General features: G+C 35.5%; 1 protein-coding gene across 2 annotated transcripts in view; it reads right to left on the reverse strand.

The window, feature by feature from the left end:
• Window positions 1–14,694: 14,694 nt before the first annotated feature.
• Window positions 14,695–24,678, reverse strand: part of usp2b (ubiquitin specific peptidase 2b) — a 55,050-nt gene continuing 45,066 nt past the window's right edge. The window contains exons 3-13 of one of the 2 annotated variants that reach the window (XM_065284271.2): window positions 24,201–24,251; window positions 23,985–24,108; window positions 23,784–23,895; window positions 22,554–22,664; window positions 22,124–22,188; window positions 21,933–22,036; window positions 21,759–21,836; window positions 20,899–20,977; window positions 20,657–20,764; window positions 16,194–16,314; window positions 14,695–15,889 (exon numbers count right to left, since the gene is read on the reverse strand). In XM_065284271.2, the coding sequence (XP_065140343.1) occupies window positions 15,805–15,889; window positions 16,194–16,314; window positions 20,657–20,764; window positions 20,899–20,977; window positions 21,759–21,836; window positions 21,933–22,036; window positions 22,124–22,188; window positions 22,554–22,664; window positions 23,784–23,895; window positions 23,985–24,108; window positions 24,201–24,251 (1,038 nt within the window). In that variant the 3' untranslated portion in view covers window positions 14,695–15,804. The remainder of the gene's footprint in view (window positions 15,890–16,193; window positions 16,315–20,656; window positions 20,765–20,898; window positions 20,978–21,758; window positions 21,837–21,932; window positions 22,037–22,123; window positions 22,189–22,553; window positions 22,665–23,783; window positions 23,896–23,984; window positions 24,109–24,200; window positions 24,252–24,678) is intronic. The other variant, XM_065284272.1, reaches the window with a different exon arrangement.

The raw sequence follows: 24,678 nt of genomic DNA on the forward strand, positions 1-24,678 counted from the left end.
AAAGTACAATCAGCATTCTGTCAATAAACTACACTTAACCTTCTATCAATTAACTACAATCAACTTTCTATCAATAAACTACACTCAGTATTTTACAAAAAAATACTATTCTCAGCATCCTTAAAAAAAAACACAATCAGCATTCTACCAGTAAACTACACACAGCATTCAGTCAATAAACTACACTCAGCATTGTAAAAAAACTACACTCAGCATTCTGTAAATAAACTACACTCAACCTTCTATCAAACAAACACAAAATGCATGTTTAGAGGAGTTAAATGTTAGAATTCACCCCATAGTCTGGGTTAGTTGTAACCCTGTGGTGAGATGTAACATTAAAATATCCAGATATGTAACATTATTAATTAATTATTATGACAAAAAAAAGGACTTTGAAAGCGTTTTATTTAGCACTGACTTAACCAGGGACGTGCACAGGGGGGTTGCTCAGGTTGCCCGGGCAACTGCCCATATGCCCTTCTCGACTCAAGTTGCCCTTCCGAGGTGGGAAAAATAAATTGTACTTTTACTTCGTTTACACTATGCAGCGTTCCTTCGTTACTGTATTTTAATTAATTACGAAATTTGTATTTTATTTTTAAATCTTGTGTTTCTGGCGCATTCGCGAATTAATGACTCGTTTGAGTCGATTCCTTACAAAGTGTTGCAAATAAATGAGTCTTTTGAGTCGATTCTTTACAAAGCGAATGGGCCAAACGTTTAAAATTGGTTCACAAATACCTAATTGGTGTGTGTGAATGACATAAAATGGACAAAGCCTATTTGTTACTGATATAGTAATTAGCCACAATTGAATACAACTGACCCATGTTACAACCATCCCTACTCTCGCCTAACTGTACACACGGTGTTCTTAAAAAAATGCACCATAGATTAGTTTAATTAGTGAAATTATGACTTGTAAATATCCTCAATGATGGAACACAAATCACAAAAGCAATAAATCCATGGGAACGGAGGCTTTTTATAACATCACCCTCATAAAATTCCCAGGGTCAGTATATCAGTATACAAATGTGACGGGTTGTTATGGTGATCCAGCTTGCGATAGATTAACAAGACTGATCGATGGAATAAAACAGACAAATGAGTGAGGAGCGGCTAGTCAAAGTCTCGATCTTTCCGAACAGGTCAGTATTTTATATTTCTGTTCAGTATGTCCAGTTTTCCTGTATAGTTTAAAACACATTTTACAATCCGAATACAAATATATTACACTAAGTGCATCTTTGTCTAAAAACCGATTCTCAGCTTTCTCTCAGTGTTGATGTGATTTTTGAGCCATGCTTGGAAACATCCTTACCTTCTTGATCCTGCTGTGTTCAGGTATGCTTGCTCTTTTAAGTTTGAATATCTTAACAGATCATTTACATGTGCGAAGATGCAACTTTAGATCATTTTGAAAATAGCACAGTCATCTGATCAGGAGATGAACAGGCTTTGATGGATTTTATGTTTCTCTCAGTGATTCCCTACGGAAAAGTAATTGGTACCGAGAGCACCACTACAATGACGTCTGTGAGCTCTGATTTAAACACTGACACAACCAGACTTCCCACTTCAACATACACATCTACAGCACAGGTTCAGCCCAGCACGTCAACGGACACATCTACAGCACAGGTTCAGCCCAGCACATCTACGGACACATCTGCTACACGGGTTCAGCCCAGCACGTCTACGGACACATCTGCTACACAGGTTCAGCTCAGCACGTCTACGGACACATCTACTACACAGCCCAGCAATTCCACTGACGAACCCATTGAAGACCAACAGGGACTAACATCAGGCCAGATTGCAGGTGTAGCTGTGGGATCCATCACAGGGGCTGCAGTTTTGGGTATGTGGTTACATGTTCTTGCACAGAGAAACAAATACATTGCAAAAAATGACTTTCTTAGTTAGTATTTTTCAGTGGCGGCCAATGCGAAGTTCGTCACAACATGTATGTAACCTGTCTTGTGTTCTGCGGTCGAGTGATCCTATGTGCATCACGTGTCTTGTCAAAATAAGTGCTTGCTGCAGATGCGTCTAAAGGGTTTATGATAAAAGAGACACTCGCGTTTGCCAGATACGCACATAATCTCATGCATAATCAGAGTTTAATGTTAAGGGAGTGTCTTGCGTGTATTTTGTGAACGTGAGCGCCTCCATTATCATAAACGGTTTTGACGCGTGTGCAGCAGGCACTTATTTTGACAAAACACGTTCAGGGCACGTTCAAGCTCACACCGGTGCGCAACGTTTTGCTACGGTTTCCGGGTTGAACGACATGTTTCATGGAAATGGTGTGCAACGGTGTGCATCTTGTTTGATGGGTGTTTCAGAAATGTCGGCCCAATTAGCGGCAAGATGTATATAATCTCGCGGTACTAAAGAGACAGCTCGCTCAATGGGTTAAAGTTGGAATGTTGTCTTTTATTCTTTCAAAATAACCTAAGAAAATAAGTCTAGTTTAAAGACAAAAAATATCAAATTTAAGTGAATTTGTGGATTAAACAAGCAAAAAAATCTGCCAATGGGGTAAGCAAAAAATCTTGAACATTTTCTGAAACACTTAATTCATGAAAAATGTAAGAAAAATTTGCTAACCACTTTGGCAGATTTTTTTGCTTGTTTCCACAATTCACTTACATTTGATACATTTTGCCTAAAAAACAGACTTAATTTCTTAGGTCATTTTGCTCATCAAGGAAAAAACATCTTGATTTAAGAATTTTTAGAAATTGTATTGAATTTGTATTGAAAACAAGACAAAAATACTAAGTAAGAAAGTCATTTTTTGCGGTGCACATTTTCAAAAAAAATTCTTAGTATTTTTGTCTTGTTTTCAGTAAAAATATAAAAAAATTCTTAAATTAAGATGCTTTTTCTTGATAGTTTTTAGATCAAAAACATCAAATTTAAGGAATTTTGTGCATAAAACAAGCAAATAAATGTGCCAATAGGGTAAGCAAATTTTTCTTACATTTTTATTGAATTTAGTGTTTAAGAAAATGTTCTAGATTTCTTTTTCTTACCCCATTGCCAGATTTTTTTGCTTGTTTAATCGACAAATCACTTAAATTTGATATTTTTGGTCTAGACTTATTTTCTTGGGTTGTTTTGCTCATCAAGAAAAGCATCTCAATTTAAGAATTTTTTTATATTTTTACTGAAAGCAAGACAAAATTACTAAGAATTATTTTCTTGAAAATAATTTTTTGCAGTGTGTATAAAGTTGGATGTTACACTGCAAAAAAATGCATTTCTTACTTAGTGTTTTTGTCTTGGTTTCAGTAAAATTATAAAAAAATTCTTAAATTAAGATGCTTTTTCTTGATAGTTTTTAGATCAAAAACATCAAATTTAAGGAATTTTGTGCATAAAACAAGCAAATAAATGTGCCAATAGGGTAAGCAAATTTTTCTTACATTTTTATTGAATTTAGTGTTTAAGAAAATGTTCTAGATTTCTTTTTCTTACCCCATTGCCAGATTTTTTTGCTTGTTTAATCGACAAATCACTTAAATTTGATATTTTTGGTCTAGACTTATTTTCTTGGGTTGTTTTGCTCATCAAGAAAAGCATCTCAATTTAAGAATTTTTTTATATTTTTACTGAAAGCAAGACAAAATTACTAAGAATTATTTTCTTGAAAATAATTTTTTGCAGTGTGTATAAAGTTGGATGTTACACTGCAAAAAAATGCATTTCTTACTTAGTGTTTTTGTCTTGGTTTCAGTAAAATTATCTAAAAATTCTTAAATTAAGATGTATTTTTTTGATGAGCAAAATGACCTAGGAAAAAAATATAAACTTAAAACAAGCAAAAAAAAATCTGCCATTGGAATAAGGAAAATTTTCTTGAAATAAGTTTACTTTTTTCATAAACACTAAATTCAAGAATTGTTTTCTTATTTCATTGGCAGATTAGTTTTTGCTTGTTTTAAGCACAAATTTGTTTACATTTTATTTTTTTTGTCTAAAAACTAAACTTATTTTCCTAGGTCATTTTGCTCATCAAGAAAATACATCTTAATTTAAGAATTTTTTATGAAAACAAGACAAAAATACTAAATAAGAAAGTCATTTTTTGCAGTGAAACAGTTCTTTATCAAACCATGCAGCCTGACCTTTATTTTTAGGCTTGTATCTTGCAGATACTCTTGAATGCATGATCAGAGAGGCTTTATCTAAGAGACATTATTTATGATATCTATGTGAATGTCAAATGCAAATGTGAGCTACATAACCTATACAAACAGAAAGATTACACATGTTTTGCATGAGCTTATTCAAATTTGACTATTTACACTTGTATGGGTATTATGCCACAATTACAAACTAACTTCCAGCAGGTGCCAAACCAGATATAAACAACTTTAATACCTACAATAAAATTGATATCATAGGATATAAATGATTCCTATGGCTCATTGCGTACATTAGCAGTACAAAAGGATGATGAAATGTATAGCTTGTAATGCACTGTAAGTCACTTTGGATCAAAGCATAAATATAAATGTACTCAACTGCTCTTTCTGCTGTAGGTGGAGGTATATACGCTGGACTGAGGTACAGTGGCAAACTTGGTGGCTAACTTCACCGTTTTCTTCATAGCCTGATCTGGAGATTTTTTTTCGCTTGGTTGTGATCATATTTTGTTTGTTGCTATTGGGTGTAATGTATACTGTGAAAATACTGGTAACACTTTACAGTAAGGTTGTATTTGTAAACATTATTGAATTTATTAGCTAACGTGAACTATGATAAATACCTCAATAACATTTATTAATCTTACATCGTGTTAAATTCAGCATTTACTAACACATTCTTTAAATAAGAAGTTTGCATTAGTTAAAGGGCACATATATGCCCATTTTTACAAGATGTAATTTAAGTCTCAGGTGTGCCCAGAATGTGTCTGTAAAGTTTCAGCTCAAAATACCACACAGTTCATTTATTAAAACATATCCAAAATGCCCCTATTTGGATGAGAGCAATGCACTGTTTTCTTGTCTGTACCTTTAAATGCAAATGAGCTACACTGCAAAAAATGACTTTCAAGAAAATTTTTACTTAGTATTTTCTAAGTTTTCTGCAAAAATATCTAAAAATTCTTACATTTAGATGCTTTTTCTTGATGAACAAAACTACGGAGCCCCTAAGGGGACATGGAGCAAAAATTAAATAAAGTTTAGTTTAATGTGAAACTTTCATGTGCAGATTTTTTTTTTAAGTTTAGTTTTGCATGCTCGCGTGAAACTATCGTGCGCTCGCGTGAAACTTTGGCTTTCACGTGCGCGCGCGATAGTTCAGGTGAGCACGCGAAACTAAACTTAAAAAAAAATCTGCACATGAAAGTTTCACGTGAGCACATGAAACTAAACTATAGATTTTTTTTACTCCAATGTCTCCTTAGGGGCTCGGTACAAAATGACCCAAGAAAATAAGTCTAGTTTTTAGACCAAAATATCAAATTTAAGCGATTTTGAGCCAGTTTTACATTTTAATTTGTTTTATGCACAAAATCACTTAAATTTGATATTTTTGTTCTAAAAACTAGACTTTTTTTGGGTCATTTTGCTCATCAAGAAAAAGCATCTTAATTTAAGAATTTTTAGATATTTTTACTGAAAACAAGACAAAAATACAAAGATTTTTTTTTTATTAAAAATCATTTTTTGCAGTGTAGGCGGAAATTGAATACAAAAAGGGTATTATCCCTCCCTTTTTCTTCTGTAAGCTGACATTAGATGGTATCAAACAAAACTGTCTGCAGGTTGCTGGATCACCCAGGGCCAGAGTTACACTTTCAAATACAGACTTTAGAAAAAAAGCGCCTTTTTATTTTTGTGTTTATTTGAGGACTGACAACAAATACAACCATGTTTTATGTAATTTCAAAGGGTTTCCTGTAAAATGATACCAAACTTTTGTATGTGCACCTCTGCATGTGGCTATGGGAAGCTTTTGAAATTGGGTAGTCCAAGTCCAGGCAGAAATCCCCAAAATAGCCTCTATGCTTAAAGGGGAAGTCCAATCTAGACATTTTAGCATGTTTATCACGGGTAATTTATGTCCACTTTGCATTATACATGAGGAAAAATCAATAAATTTGCACGATTTCGATTATTAGATTGATAGTGTGTTGAAGCGGAATTTTCGTAACGGTCTTTAATGGACACAATTAACCAGAATGCACTGCGCGAAACTGAGTCATTAGCTCCACCCACTAACCACTGTTCGATGCAGTCGTCAGGTTTGTTTGACTTCATGCGGCGCCGCAGGAACCGACAGCTGGATGACGTCAAGGTTCCGCGAAAGGGATTTAAAAGCAAACTCCTCCGTATGATATCGCGAATCGCTCTCGCGGTACTTTGACGTCATCCCGCTGTCGATTCTTGCAACGCCACATGAAGTTGAACAAGCCTAATAACTTCTTTTACCGCTCAACTAGCTCTCAAATCAACTCAAGTCAACTTGAAGTTAGCCGGCAGACGAACCCATCCAAAGAGTAACTCCGCTTTAACCGTCTCTGAGGGGGAAATCACCAAAGCCCTCGATAAAAGATGACTAGAACCTGTGCAGTATGTGGATGTAAGGACAACAAATTCAGGCCACCGGGAGTTTTTATTGTTGACATCAACGCGACCCTCAGCTGACCCACCACTACACTACTTTGAATATGCAGCCAGCACTTTCGTCAGGAAGATTTTGAGTACTGTTTTCAGCCCAGTTTTTCCGCGGACTCAGGTAATGTAAAATTGTTAAAATATCTAAAACATCATTTGGCTTAGTTGTTGCTTGTTTTGTGTAACTACGGTAAACATACTACGTAGAAAGTTATTATCATGTTGTTGTTATTATAAACACGAGCAAAGCAAGCTAACGTTAGCTCCTGTGCAGCTGTCAATCAAAAACGTTATCATCTACTGTCAATCATCTCGCCTCAAGACCCGCCCCCATTTAGAACATTCAGAATTAATGTAGTCGTGCATTTTTCTTCCGGTGATTTGATGACGCGTCAAATCACCGTTACTGTAGCAGTTAAAAGCTTTAATTTTTTATATGGAGTTAGTACATTTGATGGCAGCACAATCAACTACATATATGGCATGAAATATAGTGTTGGAGCATAATGTTGTTTTAGGGTGGACTTCCGCTTTAAGTACTTCTGGAGTTTTGGATTTCTTTGTAACCTTGTGTCTTTAAATTTCTATAAATAAAATTGATCAAACCTATGAATGTAAAATTGTGTAATGAAATATATCTACTTTGAGATAATGTGCATTTCGCTTAATAAATTTGAAATTGAATGTTGATGTGATTTATCAACAGATCACTGATTTCTCACTGACTTCAATTTTTACTTAGTCAATATTAAAGATATCAAGGTTATATTTTTCACAGAATGTTCTTTACATTATGTTGAAAACACTAAATGTTGTTATATATGTTCTCATGGTTATATATTGGATGGAATGCAATAGTATATTGATCATTTATGATATCTCTCTATATTTGTTTTGTGTGCAAATGATAGCAACAGAGATTGTATCCTTGGGGAACTGTATGTGGAATACAGCAACGCTGAAATGTTTGTGTGCGTAACTACCGGGTGGATTTAAGCTAGAATGAAATGATAGAAGCAGAACAGAGAAAACCCTTAAATATACATCAGTGTGTTTAAACGGCAGGTAAAAGATCAAGTTGTCGCTCCACACTCTTTCTCTCTCTCTCTCTCTCCATCCAAATACAGCAGAGCATCAAATATTTATCCCGGCCCCCAGCAACTGCTTTATAAACCCTCGCCAGTTTAATTCCACATGCTGTGCTCTTTTAAAGCCAAAGAGGAAGTTAGAGAGACAGGTTGGCCCTGAATCAGCTTATATTGATAACAGTATCACTATGTATTGTTTAAAAGTACATCAGCACCATACACTTTAAAATTAAAACATGCTGGGTTATTTACAACCCAGCGTTGGGTCAAAAAGGGATGATTGCAATTTAACCTAAATATGCTGGATTGTTTTAACCCATTGTTGGGTCAAATAGAAACATTTTCCGGGTTAATTTAACCCAGCGGATGGGTTTGTTCCTTTTTGATGGATGAAAATAAATCCAAAAATGTTTTGAGTGTGCCCCAAAATGTATTTAGATACTTGATAAGATATACTCGAAAAATGCTGGGTTGTTTACAGCAGCGTTGAGTCAAAAAGGGACAAACTTATCCTTTGGGTGAACTCAGAAAACATTTATACTTGGGTCAAAACAACCCAGCATATGATAAAGGTACCAACAAATGCATTGAAATAATGTTAAACTGTTCTTTAATATTAACATAGAAGATATGTGACAGAAAAAATTTTACATGTCCATTTACAACCCTGGGATTTGTCATTTGAATGAAATGGTCTATTTTTGGAAGGGTCATGTATAATAATGTTGAGCTCGGCTCTGATTGTTCTGCTCTGAGGCTCATGTCAGTAGCTCACATTATTTGTTTTAAATACAGATTTTAAGGAACAACTAATTGTTTGGAGATTGTTAATGGATGTTTCTGAATGATAAGTTTGGGGTTTTTTTGTATGGACCTGCAAACATAACTGTAAAGTCAATAGTTAAACTTCAGCTTAAACGCTAGCATTAAGCATTAATTAGCACGTAGCACTTACTCAGCAGTCACAACATTGTTTTTAGCATTTTAACAACTTTCTAATTAATTAAATGTGTAATTTAATTTTGGGGGCGTACATCTCGACTGTGACGTCACAGTCGGTGTTATGTTAGGATTTGCCTTTTTTTCCAGCGCTCTTTTTCGTGCACAAGGTTTACATAAAAATGAGGAAACAAACATGTTTGAGGCACACGATGGGCCCTATCTTGCACCCAGTGCAATTGACTTTGTCAGTGACGCATGTATCATTCATATTTTGCACCGGCGCACAGCGGGTTTTTCCCTCCACTGACGCACGTCTGCAAACTAGGGAATGAACTTGCGCTCCTTGGGCGGTTCAGCACAAAAAAGGAGGCGTGTTCCGGCGCAAACCATCCCTGATGCTATTTTGCAGTTTAAAAAAACAATTGCGCCACTGACAAAAAAAAACTAGTCTAAAGTCAGTGGCGTGTTGATCATTATGCTATTTTAAGGGCGCATGCTTGACCATAATGTACAACGCGCACACACTTTGCTTATCTAATCTACACAGATGCAACAGTTATTTTTGCAAATCATAAATTGTTACAATAAAAAATATTAACACATGAGATAAGGGAAATCATAGTGGTGAGCATTGTGGTGATAGTTTTTATTTATTGTGTGGCTGCGTTAAAAAATTCTCATGCAAATAACGATTAAAATATTTTCATAAGTTTGTTGTGTGGCTGTTTTACATTTATTTTATGTAAATAATACTTAAAATGTTTTCATAAGAAACCTTAATGTATATGAACTTGATTTGTAAGTGTACTTTGGGGTTGGACCTTGCTTGCGTTTCTTGGGTCCGATTTCAAAGCCCCCAAACCCTTTCAGCGGTGAGGGTGGACGCACCGATGTCCTCTGCTGGCGTCAGGTTCTGTGTAAAGGCAGATCCACCTCCCGTTACACGGCGTGCCCGATTTATGCTGGCAAGCTTGGGATTCCCCCGTCTCCTGACATCATTGTAGCGCTTGGCGCAATGATGGGGATGCCAGCTGATGAGACAATTGTGGCTATTTCCTCTCACGCCTGTTTAACCGACGCTGATTTGGGCGGGTTTCTCCTGTCCCCATACAAAACAACTTCTCTGTCTTTGACTGCTCTTACAAGAACGTCAGTCTCCTCGGCTGTGAACCGCTCCTGGCGTACGCCTGGTAAATCCGTCATAATAACAGCAACCCGCCATGGAACTTGAGCCCTTGCTCAAAGGGAATGTTGGATAGCGTTCTGATTGGTTTATTTGACGTTACGCCCAAACCACACCTATGAATAATGAACCTACTTCAGACCGACCCCTTATTGAATTGTGCCTGGCGCAAGAGTTATTTCTCCCGCCGGGAAAATAGCAACAGCGCCCAAGATCCGCCCACAAAGTCACTAGTGCTTTGCGCTTCGCACTTGCGTTTCAGATCGTTAAAATAGGGCCCGATATGTCATTACCATGTACAGAGCTCTTATTATTCGTCTATGCCTAACTAAAAACAGTTTTTTATTCTATATGGCACCTTTAAATTACATCCCAACAGATTGGGTTTGCCGACTTTTGAAGCAATGCAAGTATATGAAATTCATTGCATTATACAAACAAAATACCTTATAGATTAAAGGCTCTCTAAGCGAATATGTTCGACGTCACTTGTTGTTGATATTTGAACTGTTTTCAAACAAACGGAGCGTAGCTAACTCCTCCCCCTCCCTTCCGTGCTTTCGTGAACGCGACCAACCCCCACCCCCAAATCCTTCTTGGCGTTTATTGGCTGTAAAACTTTGTTTTGTTTCGTGGTGCAGGTTTGGCCACTGTGTGTATATTGAAGTTTGTAGAGCCTGGGCTGTCTACAGAGATCGCGTTTTTTTACAGTTTGATCAGCGGTCAGGTAGCAAGCAGATAGTGAGGAGATGTGTGCTGTATGTAACAAAAAATGTTTTATGGTCTAAAACGCGTGAATTCGCTTAGAGAACCTTTAAATAAAAACATTTTTTTTCTTTAGTTGAAATATCCCAGATAGCAGACAACTCTGGACCAGATCTGCACCAAAGTCAGCAGCTCAAATTAATTAATTAATTTCAAATAAACTCCACTTGGTTTTATATTTTATCTATTGCAAAGTCATTTGTCTAAATAGTTTATTTTATCTATAACGCCACTCTGTTCTTGATAATATCAAGGACATTATTATCGAAACCTGATGTTTATTTAAAGTAAAAACTGTGTCATTTATGGCTACACCAAGGACAGGTGGTTTTAAAGTTAGATATTAGTGGTGTATATAAAGGTTAAGAAAAAAGCAGTTTGTTACTAGAGAAAAAGCTTGAACTACCAGCGGCACAGGCAGCCTATGGAAGTGAGAGAATTCTCTCCTTCTTCTGACAAATTGGTTTCTTCTCAAATAGATCATCTGTCTTGGAAACCTAATCTGCTATAAACCTATACTGTAAGTTTGCACGTATAGTTTGAGCTCCCTCTTCGTTGCTTAAATACAATTAATGGAAGATCCACTGATCTTTAGCAGTGTCATTACACACAAACACAACCTGGCTTTGACGCTTGCTGGCATAAGCAAGCCATGAGTGTGTGTGTCTACTTATCTATATTTAGCAAACAATTTTGCACCCAAAAGTGAGCAAATCTTACAAGCCCTCCATTTAGGGACGTCCTGGTTTGTTAAAACACAAAAAAGCTGTTTTTGGTGTGGGTTATGTGTGTTGAAGAGGATAATGTCGCCCTCTTGTGACAGTATACTGTAACTGCATGTCTCATAGAAATTAAGTTAAAACCTTCCTAGAAGGGATACAGCTACGGCCAAAATCTCGTGAAATCTCGCCGGATGAGCCCTAATCCTTCCCTCAATCATAGAGAGTAAAAGAAATGGACACAGCGACCCCATTGGATTCAACGGAGACAAGTGGGGGTCGAGCGTACTGCGCAGACTCAAACTGAGCTTAATGATGTAGATGTCACGTGAGCAACCTGTCTGACAATTGTAAGTCTTCTAATAGCCGTGCCACGCGAAATCTGAATCACCCGCCGAATCTTGCAGAGACGGCGAGGGTGAACAGGAGCAAATTTTCTTATTTATAATCTCCCTTGACTTTATGCCTTCACGTCCACCCGATTGCCTCCGAGCTTCTCCTCCTGTCCATACGGTAATTTCTCTACTGTGTGCGACAGAGAGTCGCAGGTTATGACGCAATCGTTAGCATATTTTTACAAAAACTGCTTCTACTGGGCCATAACGTAAGATACATGGTAATGGAGCCTTTTATACATTTTCGTGTAGATTGAGAAATAATTAATTGACAAATGGAGTCTTTAAACGCCACAGATGTAAAGTTATTCACTGTCAAAGTGACGACAAAATGAATGGGAGTCAATGGGATGCTAACAGCAGGTGGGGGTTCGTTAAGCAATGGCGGCGCCCGGGGAAGCTTCCATAAAAAATGAAACCCTGCCCCCCTGCCCTCAATCCTAACTTTGAACATACATCACGCGAGATATTGCCGTAGTTGTATCCCTTCTAGCCAGACTTCCTAATTGGTAAAAATGCTATAAAGGTAGCATTTTCTGTTAGGGTTAGAGTTTGGGTTAGGTTATAGCGTTTATAACTAGTTCTCTATAAAAACAGGAAGAAGTCTATATGTCCTTATTTAGATTTAGAAGTAAACGTTTGTGTGCGTGTGTATTACGACATCGTCCTCTAGTGACACTACACTGTAACTGCTTGCCTCATAGAAATTAATGGGACGGTTCACCAAATAATAATAATAATAACAATTTCATAATTTACTCACATTCATGTCAATTCAAACCTGTTATCTGCAGAAAACTAAATATTGTTGGTAACCAGACAACATCCATTGTGTGGATACAAAACGAAAGGACTTCTTGACAATGTACTCAATGGCCAGATATTAGTCTAGATGAGCATCTTTGGGATGTGAATGTGATGGATGAGGAGATCTGCATCATGAATGTGCAGTCCACAAATTTGCCACTGCATAACGCTGTGATATTTTCAGCTACTTATTGAATTTATACACTGAAAAATACAGGCAAAGACTCAACGTCTTTACATAAATGTTATAGACCAGTGGTTCTCAATCTTTTTCAGCGTGTGGCCCCCCTTAGTGCATTCTTCCCCCCCCCAAAGAAAATGTATGACAATTTTGTTCTAAAACATAACATTTTAATTAGACAAAACATATTAAAGTATACAAAGTAGAGCTGTTGGTTAGTAGCCTTATTTTTTTAGGTGTAATTACACAAATTTATGAAAAATTAATGTATGTTATAAAATGTCATAAAACTGGAGCCCCCCTGGCACCATCTCGCGGCCCCCAGTTTGAGAACCACTGTTATAGACCCTTTTACAGCCCACGTGATCAAATAGCCTGCGCGCGCATTTCGGCAACGGAAGTGGTGTTATTCCCCAGTGGTTCTAACGCGTTAACAACTCAGAAAGTTTATTAAAACCATCAAAATTCTGGTTGTTGTGTTTGGTTGCACTAATATAATATACTAATTTACACATCAGTGATTCTTGGGAATTTGGATAAAACAGGTTTAAATTTTGAAAAAAAAGTTAGTTAAATTACAAAATCTGAAGGTATATCATTATAGACCAAGGTCTTGGTTGTTCAGAAATTTACTGGTGCAACCTCCCCTGTTTGTATTTTTTTCATAAAATAGGCGTTTTTCCAGTTATTACTCATACAACATTTACTTTAAGCCTAAATAGAAAAAGTAATGATTTTTTTATTTAATAAACATACTTTTGTATTAAAAGAGACTATTAATTTAATAACTCAACAGCACTGAAGAAACATATTATAAGCATATTCATTTAAAACAAATAAAGCTCCGTCTGACGGTGGTGACATTAGCCTCATTATTTCAAAATGTATACCACTCAAGTCAATGGCTTCATGCTTAAACTTTATGTAAATATTTGGTCCAAAAATAACAATCCTGAGCACTGTGATGAACAAATATCAAAACATAACTTCATAAAATACATAAAACCTGACAGAAAAGACCTGACGGTGGTGACAAAACACTAAAATAGATAAAAAAAAATAGATGAGTTGTTCACATTAGCCATCTTGTTTCCCCTCTGTTGCTAGCTACTTCAGACCGCTTCTTAAAAATGATACATTTATTTCATAATCTAATCTAATATTTTTTTACAAAGATGACAGTGTTGACATGTTATGGTTGTTACAGTAGCAGTGTCCAAAAATATGAAGAAGTTTAAGAGAAAATAGCAAACATACAGGAGCTCGAGTGATCTTGAAGCATGCAGTAGAGCTGAAGGTTTGGGGTCCTCAGGAATGCAGTTGACCCTGTAGTTGTCTGATTTTATTGCTTTTTATAAATATCTGATGGTGGTGACGAATATGTGGGACACATTTTGAGCAACACAAAATAATAGTAAATATTGTTCAAAACTCACTGTTTGTAGTTTTTAATACATATTACAATGTACTCTTTCATGTGGTAAATATATTATTCAATTCAATTATTACTTTTGGCTTTTTTAATCAAGTTGAAATGATTATCTCTTAGCCAAGGACAGCTGATTTTGTAGGCAATGGGCCAGCATATAATCATTAAATTAATAAAAAATAAACCTATAAAAGAACCTTACATATGTGCAAAGGACCCCCTGATGATAACATTGATTCTTTTTCTTCATGAAAATTCTTTTCTTAGTGGGACATGTTTTTGCCAAAGTTTCAAGAATCAGTGATATGTATCCGGCCACTTCATATTTGGCCATTTGCTAACGTCTTCTATCCACTTCACTATAGTACACGGATCTGGTAACTGTGTTGAAAAAGTTGATAAAGTCAACTTTTTAAAATAACTTTCTTTGTCTGTGTTGCTTCTTGCCATACTCTGCCAAACTGCGCGCGCATATGTTGCCACGTCATCATTGTGTACAAACAGTAAAAGGGTCTATTTATGTGACATAGTTATAATGAAATAAAATTCACGATTGTTTGTGTCGATATGTTTTTATTTATATCTAACGTTACTTATTTGACTTTTGAAAAGCCAAAGCTTCTTGATGCACAACACACTAGTCACATTTCAGACACAAAATGATCAGTCGCTTAAAATCTCTCTGTAGTAAAAAAGCACTGTCTGTTTCAAGCGCAATGATAATAAGCTACATTCACAACACTCACTTTATAAATAGAGCAATAATACATAAAGTCACACACAAACACCCTCCTGGTGGCTTTCTGTCTGGTCTGATAAAAGACTCAACGTCAGATTTAACTCAATGTAGTGTCCTTGACAGAATGAGACAAACATATTAAGGCCAAAGCTGAAATGTTGAGTTTGCAATATTTTAAAAATAAAATATTTAAAATTCCATCAATCATTTTCAGTTTAAACAGATAATACACACAAAAATGAACATTATGTCATCATTCAAATCAACAAATGTCAGGGTGAGTAAATAATGACATCATTTTCAATTTTGCGTAAACTATCCTTTAACCAATTCCTGGCCACCAGGGGATAAAATCATTCAGTCAAACAATGCCCTTTGAATGTGCATAATCTCTCAAATGTGACCAAACCAAAGCAGATGCTTCTGTTTGAAATCGTAAACAATTCATTGAACCATCCACTATTGACCTACAGTACATGGCCCCTCTGCAGGATGACCTCATGTCAGAGTCATTTAGCTTTAAATTAAACATTAAATAAGATAAGGATGGGGATGTTGGTTTTGTTATGGTGAGCCGGCGAGCTCCTGTTACATAGTGCATAGAGTCCTTCAATATCAGTCTGGTGACTGACACACACAACACACAAACGCACACAATCTAGCTCATTCGAGGTAGTACTTCATATCCCATGGTCGTATCAGCACGGAGAAGCCCTTACGCCAAGTTCAGGCTTTGGGCTTCCCAATAGCCCATGACTGTAATTCAAACCGTGGCTATCAAAGTCCCACGGCCTCCCACCGGAATCGAATCTCGGGACGGATGCAAATATGTAGACCCAGACCACGACTGAGTCTAACAGCAGCAAAAGAGTTTTTTAATCCCTTTATGTTTCAGCCTGTGTGTAGGATTGATCACATTCGTGATGACACTGCAGATTCATAGAAGAGAACATATGCGTCGCTGCTGCGCACCTGACTGGACGACATGGGGCTCACCCTAGGAGAGAGAGAGAGAGAGAGAGAGAAACTGAGAATTCTGCACAAATTCTGTGAAACAAACAAATTAACAAAAATGCTGACCTGGACAATTACTCAGCAGTTACCCTTCTGAACACATACAAAAACGAAACATTATTATAACCCATAATGCTGTACATCAACAGCGACCCCAAATTTTTTTTGGAAAGTTAGATTTTTTTAATCTTTGATATCTTTTTATCTTTGTTAAAATGTTTTTTTTATATTATGTAGGATGGTTTTATGTAGAAAACAGTAAAACTTTTTGTCTCATGCCTATTTACCTGGAGTCATTGTAGGTGTACCACTCTCCTGAGGAGGGATTACGGCAGTACGCGGTGTAATGACCACCTAAAGACGTACCAGTGTGATTCGACACAGCATACAGATTATACACCGTGTTTACTGTAAAGAGAGAAAAACAATATTGAAACAATTATTCTGTAGCCATTGCATAATATATAAACAACTGGAGTGAAAAAAATGTACTGTTAAAAAATACAGTATATATTAATAATGATTATTACTTTCCTTACTAAGAATAAAAATGTCTAAATAGATAAAATTTTGATAAATTGTTAAATGCCTATATGCAAATAAATAAATTACTACTACTACTACTAATAATAATAACATCAGTGATGTTTTTACAGGGCTTTTCCAATATCTAAGGTCACTTTACGAGTCTGAGTAAGTAAGTCGGAGAAAATACATGGAAGGACAAACTAATTGACACTTAAAGGGATAGTTCACCCAAAAAAGAAAATTTTGTCGTCATTTACTCACCCTCATGTTGTTACAAACCTGTATAAATGTATTTGTTCTAATGAACATGAAGGAAGATATGATAATAACCAAATACACCTGGGGCACCATTCACTTCCATAGTATTCTTTTTTCCTACCGTGTATGTCAATGAGGTGGCTTTTGATCGGTTTGGTTACAAACATTTCTCAAAATATCCTCTTTGTTACAAACCTGTATACATTTTTTCAGATGAACACAAATTAAGATTTGTTGTTAACCAAATAGATCTGGGGTACCATTTACTTTCATAGTTCTTTTTTCTACTATATATCTGCCCTACAAAGGCAAAAGACCTTAACTCGCTAGAGTGTAGAACTGAGAAAAATTACTTTAAAGTTTAGACTTTTTAGTGACTTTAGTTGTGAGATATTTTCTTCTTGATTTGTATTTTCTCAAAAAAAAAAAAAAAAAATTGACTCAAGATACTTATCCACACGATAATGGAGGTCTTGAATGTCTCAAAAATATCAATAACAAATTTTTGACCGAAAACAAAGTTACTGCCTTTTGCCTTTGTAGGGCAGATATGTCAATATTTCTCAAAATATCCTCCTTTTTACAAACCTGTATAAATGTCTTTGTTCCGATGAACACAAAGGAAGATATGTTAATAACAAAATAGACCTGGGGCACCATTCACTTCCATAGTATTCTTTTTTTCCTAGTCTATGCATGTTAATTGGGCTTTTGATCGGTTCGGTTACAAACATTTCTCAAAATATCCTCCTTGTTACAAACCTGTAGACATTTCTTTGTTCTGATGAACACAAAGAAAGATATGTTAATAACCAAATAGATCTGGGGCAGCATTTATTCCATACGATTCTTTTTTTTACTATGATTATGTATGTCAATGGGGCTTTTGATCGGTTTGGTTACAAACATTTCTCAAAATATCCTCCTTGTTACAAACCTGTATACATTTGTTCTGATGAACACAAAGGAAGATTTGTTGTTAACCAAATAGATCTGGGGCACCATTTACTTCCATAGTATTCTTTTTTCTACTATTATGTATGTAAATGGGGCGGCGTTTGATTGGTTTGGTTACAAACATTTCACAAAATATCCTCCTTGTTACAAACCTGTAGACATTTCTTTGTTCTGATGAACACAAAGGAAGATATGTTAATAACAAAATAGACCTGGGGCACCATTCACTTCCATAGTATTCTTTTTTTCCTATTATGTATGTCAATGGGGCTTTTGATCGATTTGGTTACAAACATTTCACAAAATATCCTCCTTGTTACAAACTTGTAGACATTTCTTTGTTCTGATGAACACAAAGGAAGATATGTTAATAACCAAATAGATCTGGGGCACCATTAACTTCCATAGTATTCTTTTTTTCCTATTATGTATGTCAATGGGGCTTTTGATCGATTTGGTTACAAACATTTCACAAAATATCCTCCTTGTTACAAACCTGTAGACATTTCTTTGTTCTGATGAACACAAAGAAAGATATGTTAATAACCAAATAGATCTGGGGCAGCATTTATTCCATACGATTCTTTTTTTTACTATGATTATGTATGTCAATGGGGCTTTTGATCGGTTTGGTTACAAACATTTCTCAAAATATCCTCCTTGTTACAAACCTGTATACATTTGTTCTGATGAACACAAAGGAAGATTTGTTGTTAACCAAATAGATCTGGGGCACCATTTACTTCCATAGTATTCTTTTTTCTACTATTATGTATGTAAATGGGGCGGCGTTTGATTGGTTTGGTTACAAACATTTCACAAAATATCCTCCTTGTTACAAACCTGTAGACATTTCTTTGTTCTGATGAACACAAAGGAAGATATGTTAATAACAAAATAGACCTGGGGCACCATTCACTTCCATAGTATTCTTTTTTTCCTATTATGTATGTCAATGGGGCTTTTGATCGATTTGGTTACAAACATTTCACAAAATATCCTCCTTGTTACAAACTTGTAGACATTTCTTTGTTCTGATGAACACAAAGGAAGATATGTTAATAACCAAATAGATCTGGGGCACCATTAACTTCCATAGTATTCTTTTTTTCCTATTATGTATGTCAATGGGGCTTTTGATCGATTTGGTTACAAACATTTCACAAAATATCCTCCTTGTTACAAACCTGTAGACATTTCTTTGTTCTGATGAACACAAAGAAAGATATGTTAATAACCAAATAGATCTGGGGCAGCATTTATTCCATACGATTCTTTTTTTTACTATGATTATGTATGTCAATGGGGCTTTTGATCGGTTTGGTTACAAACATTTCTCAAAATATCCTCCTTGTTACAAACCTGTAGACATTTGTTCTGATGAACACAAAGGAAGATTTGTTGTTAACCAAATAGATCTGGGGCACCATTTACTTTCATAGTATTCTTTTTTCTACTATATATGTCAATGGGGCGGCGTTTGATCGGTTTGGTTACAAACATTTTACAAAATATCCTCCTTGTTACAAACCTGTAGACATTTCTTTGTTCTGATGAACACAAAGAAAGATATGTTAATAACCAAATAGATCTGGGGCACCATTTATTCCATACTATTCTTTTTTTTACTTTGTATGTCAATGGTGCATTTGATCGGTTTGGTTACAAACATTTCACAAAATATCCTCCTTGTTACAAACCTGTAGACATTTCTTTGTTCTGATGAACACAAAGGAAGATATATTAATAACCAAATAGATCTGGGGCACCATTAACTTCCATAGTATTCTTTTTTTATACTATGTATGTCAATTAGGCTTCTTAACGGTTTGGTTTCAAACATTTTGCAAAATATCCTCCTTGTTACAAACCTGTAGACATTTTTTGTTCTGATAAATACAAAAGAAGATATTTTGAGAAATGTTTGTAATCAAACGATCAGAAGCCTAATTGACATACATACTGTATTAGGAAAAAAGAATACTACAGAAGTAAAACGGTGCCCCAGATCTGTTTTGGTTACAAACATTTCTCAAAATATCCTCCTTGTTACAAACCTGTATACATTTGTTCTGATGAACACAAAGGAAGATTTGTTGTTAACCAAATAGATCTGGGGCACCATTTACTTTCATAGTATTCTTTTTTCTACTATATATGTCAATGGGGCGGCGTTTGATTGGTTTGGTTACAAACATTTCACAAAATATCCTCCTTGTTACAAACCTGTAGACATTTCTTTGTTCTGATGAACACAAAGGAAGATATATTAATAACCAAATAGATCTGGGGCACCATTAACTTCCATAGTATTCTTTTTTTATACTATGTATGTCAATTAGGCTTCTTAACGGTTTGGTTTCAAACATTTTGCAAAATATCCTCCTTGTTACAAACCTGTAGACATTTCTTTGTTCTGATGAACACAAAGGAAGATATATTAATAACCAAATAGATCTGGGGCACCATTAACTTCCATAGTATTCTTTTTTTATACTATGTATGTCAATTAGGCTTCTTAACGGTTTGGTTTCAAACATTTTGCAAAATATCCTCCTTGTTACAAACCTGTAGACATTTTTTGTTCTGATAAATACAAAAGAAGATATTTTGAGAAATGTTTGTAATCAAACGATCAGAAGCCTAATTGACATACATACTGTAATAGGAAAAAAGAATACTACAGAAGTAAAACGGTGCCCCAGATCTGTTTTGGTTATTAACATTCCTCAAAATATCGTTCTTTGCATTCATCACACCAAAGAAATGTATACATGTTTGTAACAACATAAGGGTGAGTAAATAATGACAGCATTTTCATTTTTGGGTGAACTATCCCTTGAAGTGTCGTTTTGTTTGTCTTTCCATGTATTTTCTCTTTTCCGAATTTGTAAAGTGACCTTGGATATTGGAAAGGCACTACTAAAAACATTACTGTTATTATTTTTATCGCTTAAACAAAAAAACATGCAGCTCAAACAGTAAACTTGAATATTGCAGGACATACTGCTGTTATCAGAGGCAAACTCCCTGAGGTCCAGTTCTTTAAGGGGAAAGTTCACAAACGTTGACAGTTTGCTGGTTTTGACCTGACACTCAGAGAATCGTTTCAGATCTGAGAGTCCGAGAGTCAAGGGCAAACAAACAAAGCTCATAACACAGAATCATCAATCAACTTTTATCTTAATAATAATAATAATAATAATAATAATAGAGTTTATTCCTACGGTTTGTTTTTAAAAAGGATACGAAGCACCAGGATTTTGGGAAATTTCTGTATGGTAAATTTTTTCGTGCATTTCCTTCTGGTTTTACATCTGTTGCATGTCTGCATAAAAGAAGAGAGGTGATGAGGAAATGTCTGTATACTATGTTTGCACATTCAGTATGTATATACTGTATACATATGGGTCAATGACATTACATGCATATTTTTGTGTGTCCGGAGGCATTATGCACTATAAAAAAAACTTGATACATTTCTTACAAGTGTCACTTTATTATATAAAAACTAGGGTTGTTAAAAGATTAATCGCATACAAAACAAAAGTTTTTTGCATAATTTATGTGTGTGTACTGTGTGTATATATTATGTTTATTTAAATACACACATATATGTATGAAAAAATTATTTAGGTATATTTTTTATTTATATTTATAATATAAAATATATCAAAATATATCAAAATATACATGTAAATGTTTCTTAAATACAAACATTAACGTGTGTGTTTTTTATATATATAAAATAATTACACACAGTGCACACACATAAATTATGCAAAAAACGTTTATTTTGTATGCGATTAATCGCAATTAATCTTTTAACAGCCCTAATAAAAACCTATTTAGTTAAAAAACATTTTCCGTGTTTTTTAATAATAAATATACATTTTTGTTTTGGTATCTCAAACTTGGCAGGCGGGACATTAAAACTTATCTGGCAAACAGACAACAATTGGTTGCACCACCTGAAAATTTTTTTAATAGGGATAAAGAAATCATAAAAATTTAATAATTTTTTTTAAATACTTTTTATGAGCTTGTTTTGTCATTGAACCATTTATTATATGCACATATACACAAGCATACACACAGTTTATACCTACCGGTCTCTCGATCCCATCTAACACATCCTCCTTGGTGAAAAGACGAAGGCAATCCATTAAACTCACTTCTCCTGAAGTCTAAAAAGGCACAGTTGTTTATTATTGTGTGCATGTTCTACAAAACAGAAATATCGCTGTATTACTTTGTTTCTGTGTGTCTGTCTGTGTATTAACCTTTACGATTGGTAGAGACAAATCCCAGAAAGGATCGAACACAGTAGAGCAGTAGCCGCACTCGCTGCACGTCAAAGTGCTTTTCAGCTGACCAACAAACAGATCTGTCCAAGAAAACGTGAGCATGTTTAGTTAATATAACCGAAGCAGATAACACATGCAATGAAATGTAAATTGGCAAAGCAACTCACCCACGACCTTGCTGTCCTCACTCTCAAGGTACTTGTTCCACATTCTCTTGCTTTTCTCGTCGTCCCTGTAGATAAAACACACTTTATTTAAGACGCCTGCATTACAACAGGTAATGTGTCTGGAGCTGTGTCTGAAATAGCACCCTATACCTTCATGGTCCATTTTTTAGCATTTTTTACATTTACATTTTTTTTTCAGATTATACTCCGGCCTTTACACAGTGCACTATGTGACATTATCCCATAGTGCACCACAATAACAAGTATACAACCGATGTACACTCAACAGCTAACCGCTACCCATTCACAAGTAAATGCCCACAGGTCGGCATTAACTCTTTTAAGTGGACTTTTAGGGAAGTATTAGTGAATGAGAGTATAGGGGTGATTTCGGACACTCTAGATTTAAGCGAATACGATGGGTACTTACGAAAGGTGGTCAAAGTCTTCCACAGGGGCTTTGGGTTTCACCATTACTCTGTTTACTTCATTATGAAGTCCATCCAGCAAGAACCTCAAGAACTCCTGTGCATCTTGTTGACTATGAAAAGGATCAAACAAGGTTAAAATTGGCTTCAATAGCCAAAATATGAAATTAACCTGAATATTTACAGACCATGAATCTCAATTGTGCATTAAGGTATTTGAAACGTATGTTTTGTATTTATGACAACTGTTGACAGGCTTTTTTCCAGCACACATCTGGAGCTGTTAAAGGATTAGTCAATTTTCTTTAAAAAAATCCAGATAATTTACTCACCACCACGTCATCCAAAATGTTGATGTCTTTCTTTGTTCAGTCGAGAAGAAATTATGTTTTTTGAGGAAAACATTTCAGGATTTTTCTCATTTTAATGGACTTTAATGGACCCCAACACTTAACAGTTTTAATGCAGTTTAAAATTGCAGTTTCAAAAGACTCAACGATCTCAAACGAGGCATAAGCGTGTTATCTAGCAAAATTTTTGGCAAGAAATAAAAATATGCACTTTTAAACCACAACTTCTCGTCTTTCACCATTCGTGTGACACGCCAGCGACCTCACGTAATACGTCGTCAATTCAAGAGGTCATGGATGTGAATATGAAACTACGCCCCAGTGTTTACAAGTGTGGAGAAAGAGGACCGTTCCGACGTTGTTGTATGTCAAATGATACTAATTAATGTCTTTGTGTCAGTTTATTGTTTTAAATATTTGCATATTTTTTATTTTTCTTGCCAAAAATGACAATCGTTTCGCTACATAAGACCCTTATGCCTCGTTTGGGATCGTTTAGAGTCCTTTGAAACTGCAATTTTAAATTGCATTAAATTGTTGGGGTCCATTAAAGTCCATTAAACTGAGAAAAATCCTGGAATGTTTTCCTTAAAAAAAAAATTTATTCTCGACTGAACAAAGAAAGACATCAACATTTTGCATGACATGGTGGTGAGTAAATTATCTCGAATTTTTTTTTTTTTTAAGAAAATTGACTAATCCTTTAAGATAGGTTCATACCAAGCCAATGGACGGTGGTCGGGCAGGTTTTAAATGTCATCAGACTTTTTTTTTTGCTACTCGTCCACCGTCCGTTTGGTGTTTCAGAATAACTTCGGACCCGGATGTAACCAACATGCGACAAATATATATTTGTTATGGTCCTACACTTAGGTTACTTACTTGTAGCCCACAAATCGAGGGGCGTATTTCTGGATCTGCATTTTGAAGTCAGACGGGCTCATGGCCTCACTGCTTGCTGATGTCCAAAGAGTCTGAATGAGCTTGGCGAATTCTGAAAGAAAAAAACACATGCTTACAGTATTAATGCGACTGCCTGATATGCATGCGTCACGTCACCTCATAGATGTCTGTGTGTCTTACCCTCCATCAGCTCAGCTTTGGTCCTGCAGTTGTTGTTGATGTCAATTCGGTGTGTGTTACGCAGACAGTAGTCTCTCAGATCGTGAGTGTTGCTCAAACACTGCAGTATGGAGTTCATGAAACACTACAGAGACACAAAAATGATGACCGAATGGTCTATTTTAGCTAAGCTATAACTTTGATGGGACCGCAGACACATTGCTGATAAATACTTACAGTATTTCCTAAATTCCTAAGACCCACTAGACCCTGAGCGTGCTTGGAGTTCTGTGGGAAAAACAAACAGAAAGAAGTGGACAGAGATGAGATTAGTGGGCTATTTAAGTGACCCTTGAGTCATACGATAGTCATGTTAGATAGACGATAAACGATTATACCAAACAATGCTGAAATAGATATGAATATGACTTAAGCATGTTACTCACTCGGGCTATGGGTTTGTTTGATCAAGAGCTTTTACATTCGTCTACAAATTTTGGGAAATATCGACCACCGAAATAAAATGTTTTGACTGTTCTTAATAATTCCAACGCTATCTCATGATAATTCGTACATATTTTACGAGGTTGCTAATTTGTATTAATTCGAATGAACACATTTGTACATTTTTGGATGATTTGCCTTTGCCCCGTGACGTTGGGGTTAGGAAGGTTTCGTTATTGTTTTTTTTATGATAATCGTATGATAATACTTC

Source organism: Paramisgurnus dabryanus, chromosome 5 (assembly GCF_030506205.2).
Source record: "Paramisgurnus dabryanus chromosome 5, PD_genome_1.1, whole genome shotgun sequence".
NCBI classification, from domain to species: Eukaryota; Metazoa; Chordata; class Actinopteri; order Cypriniformes; family Cobitidae; genus Paramisgurnus; species Paramisgurnus dabryanus.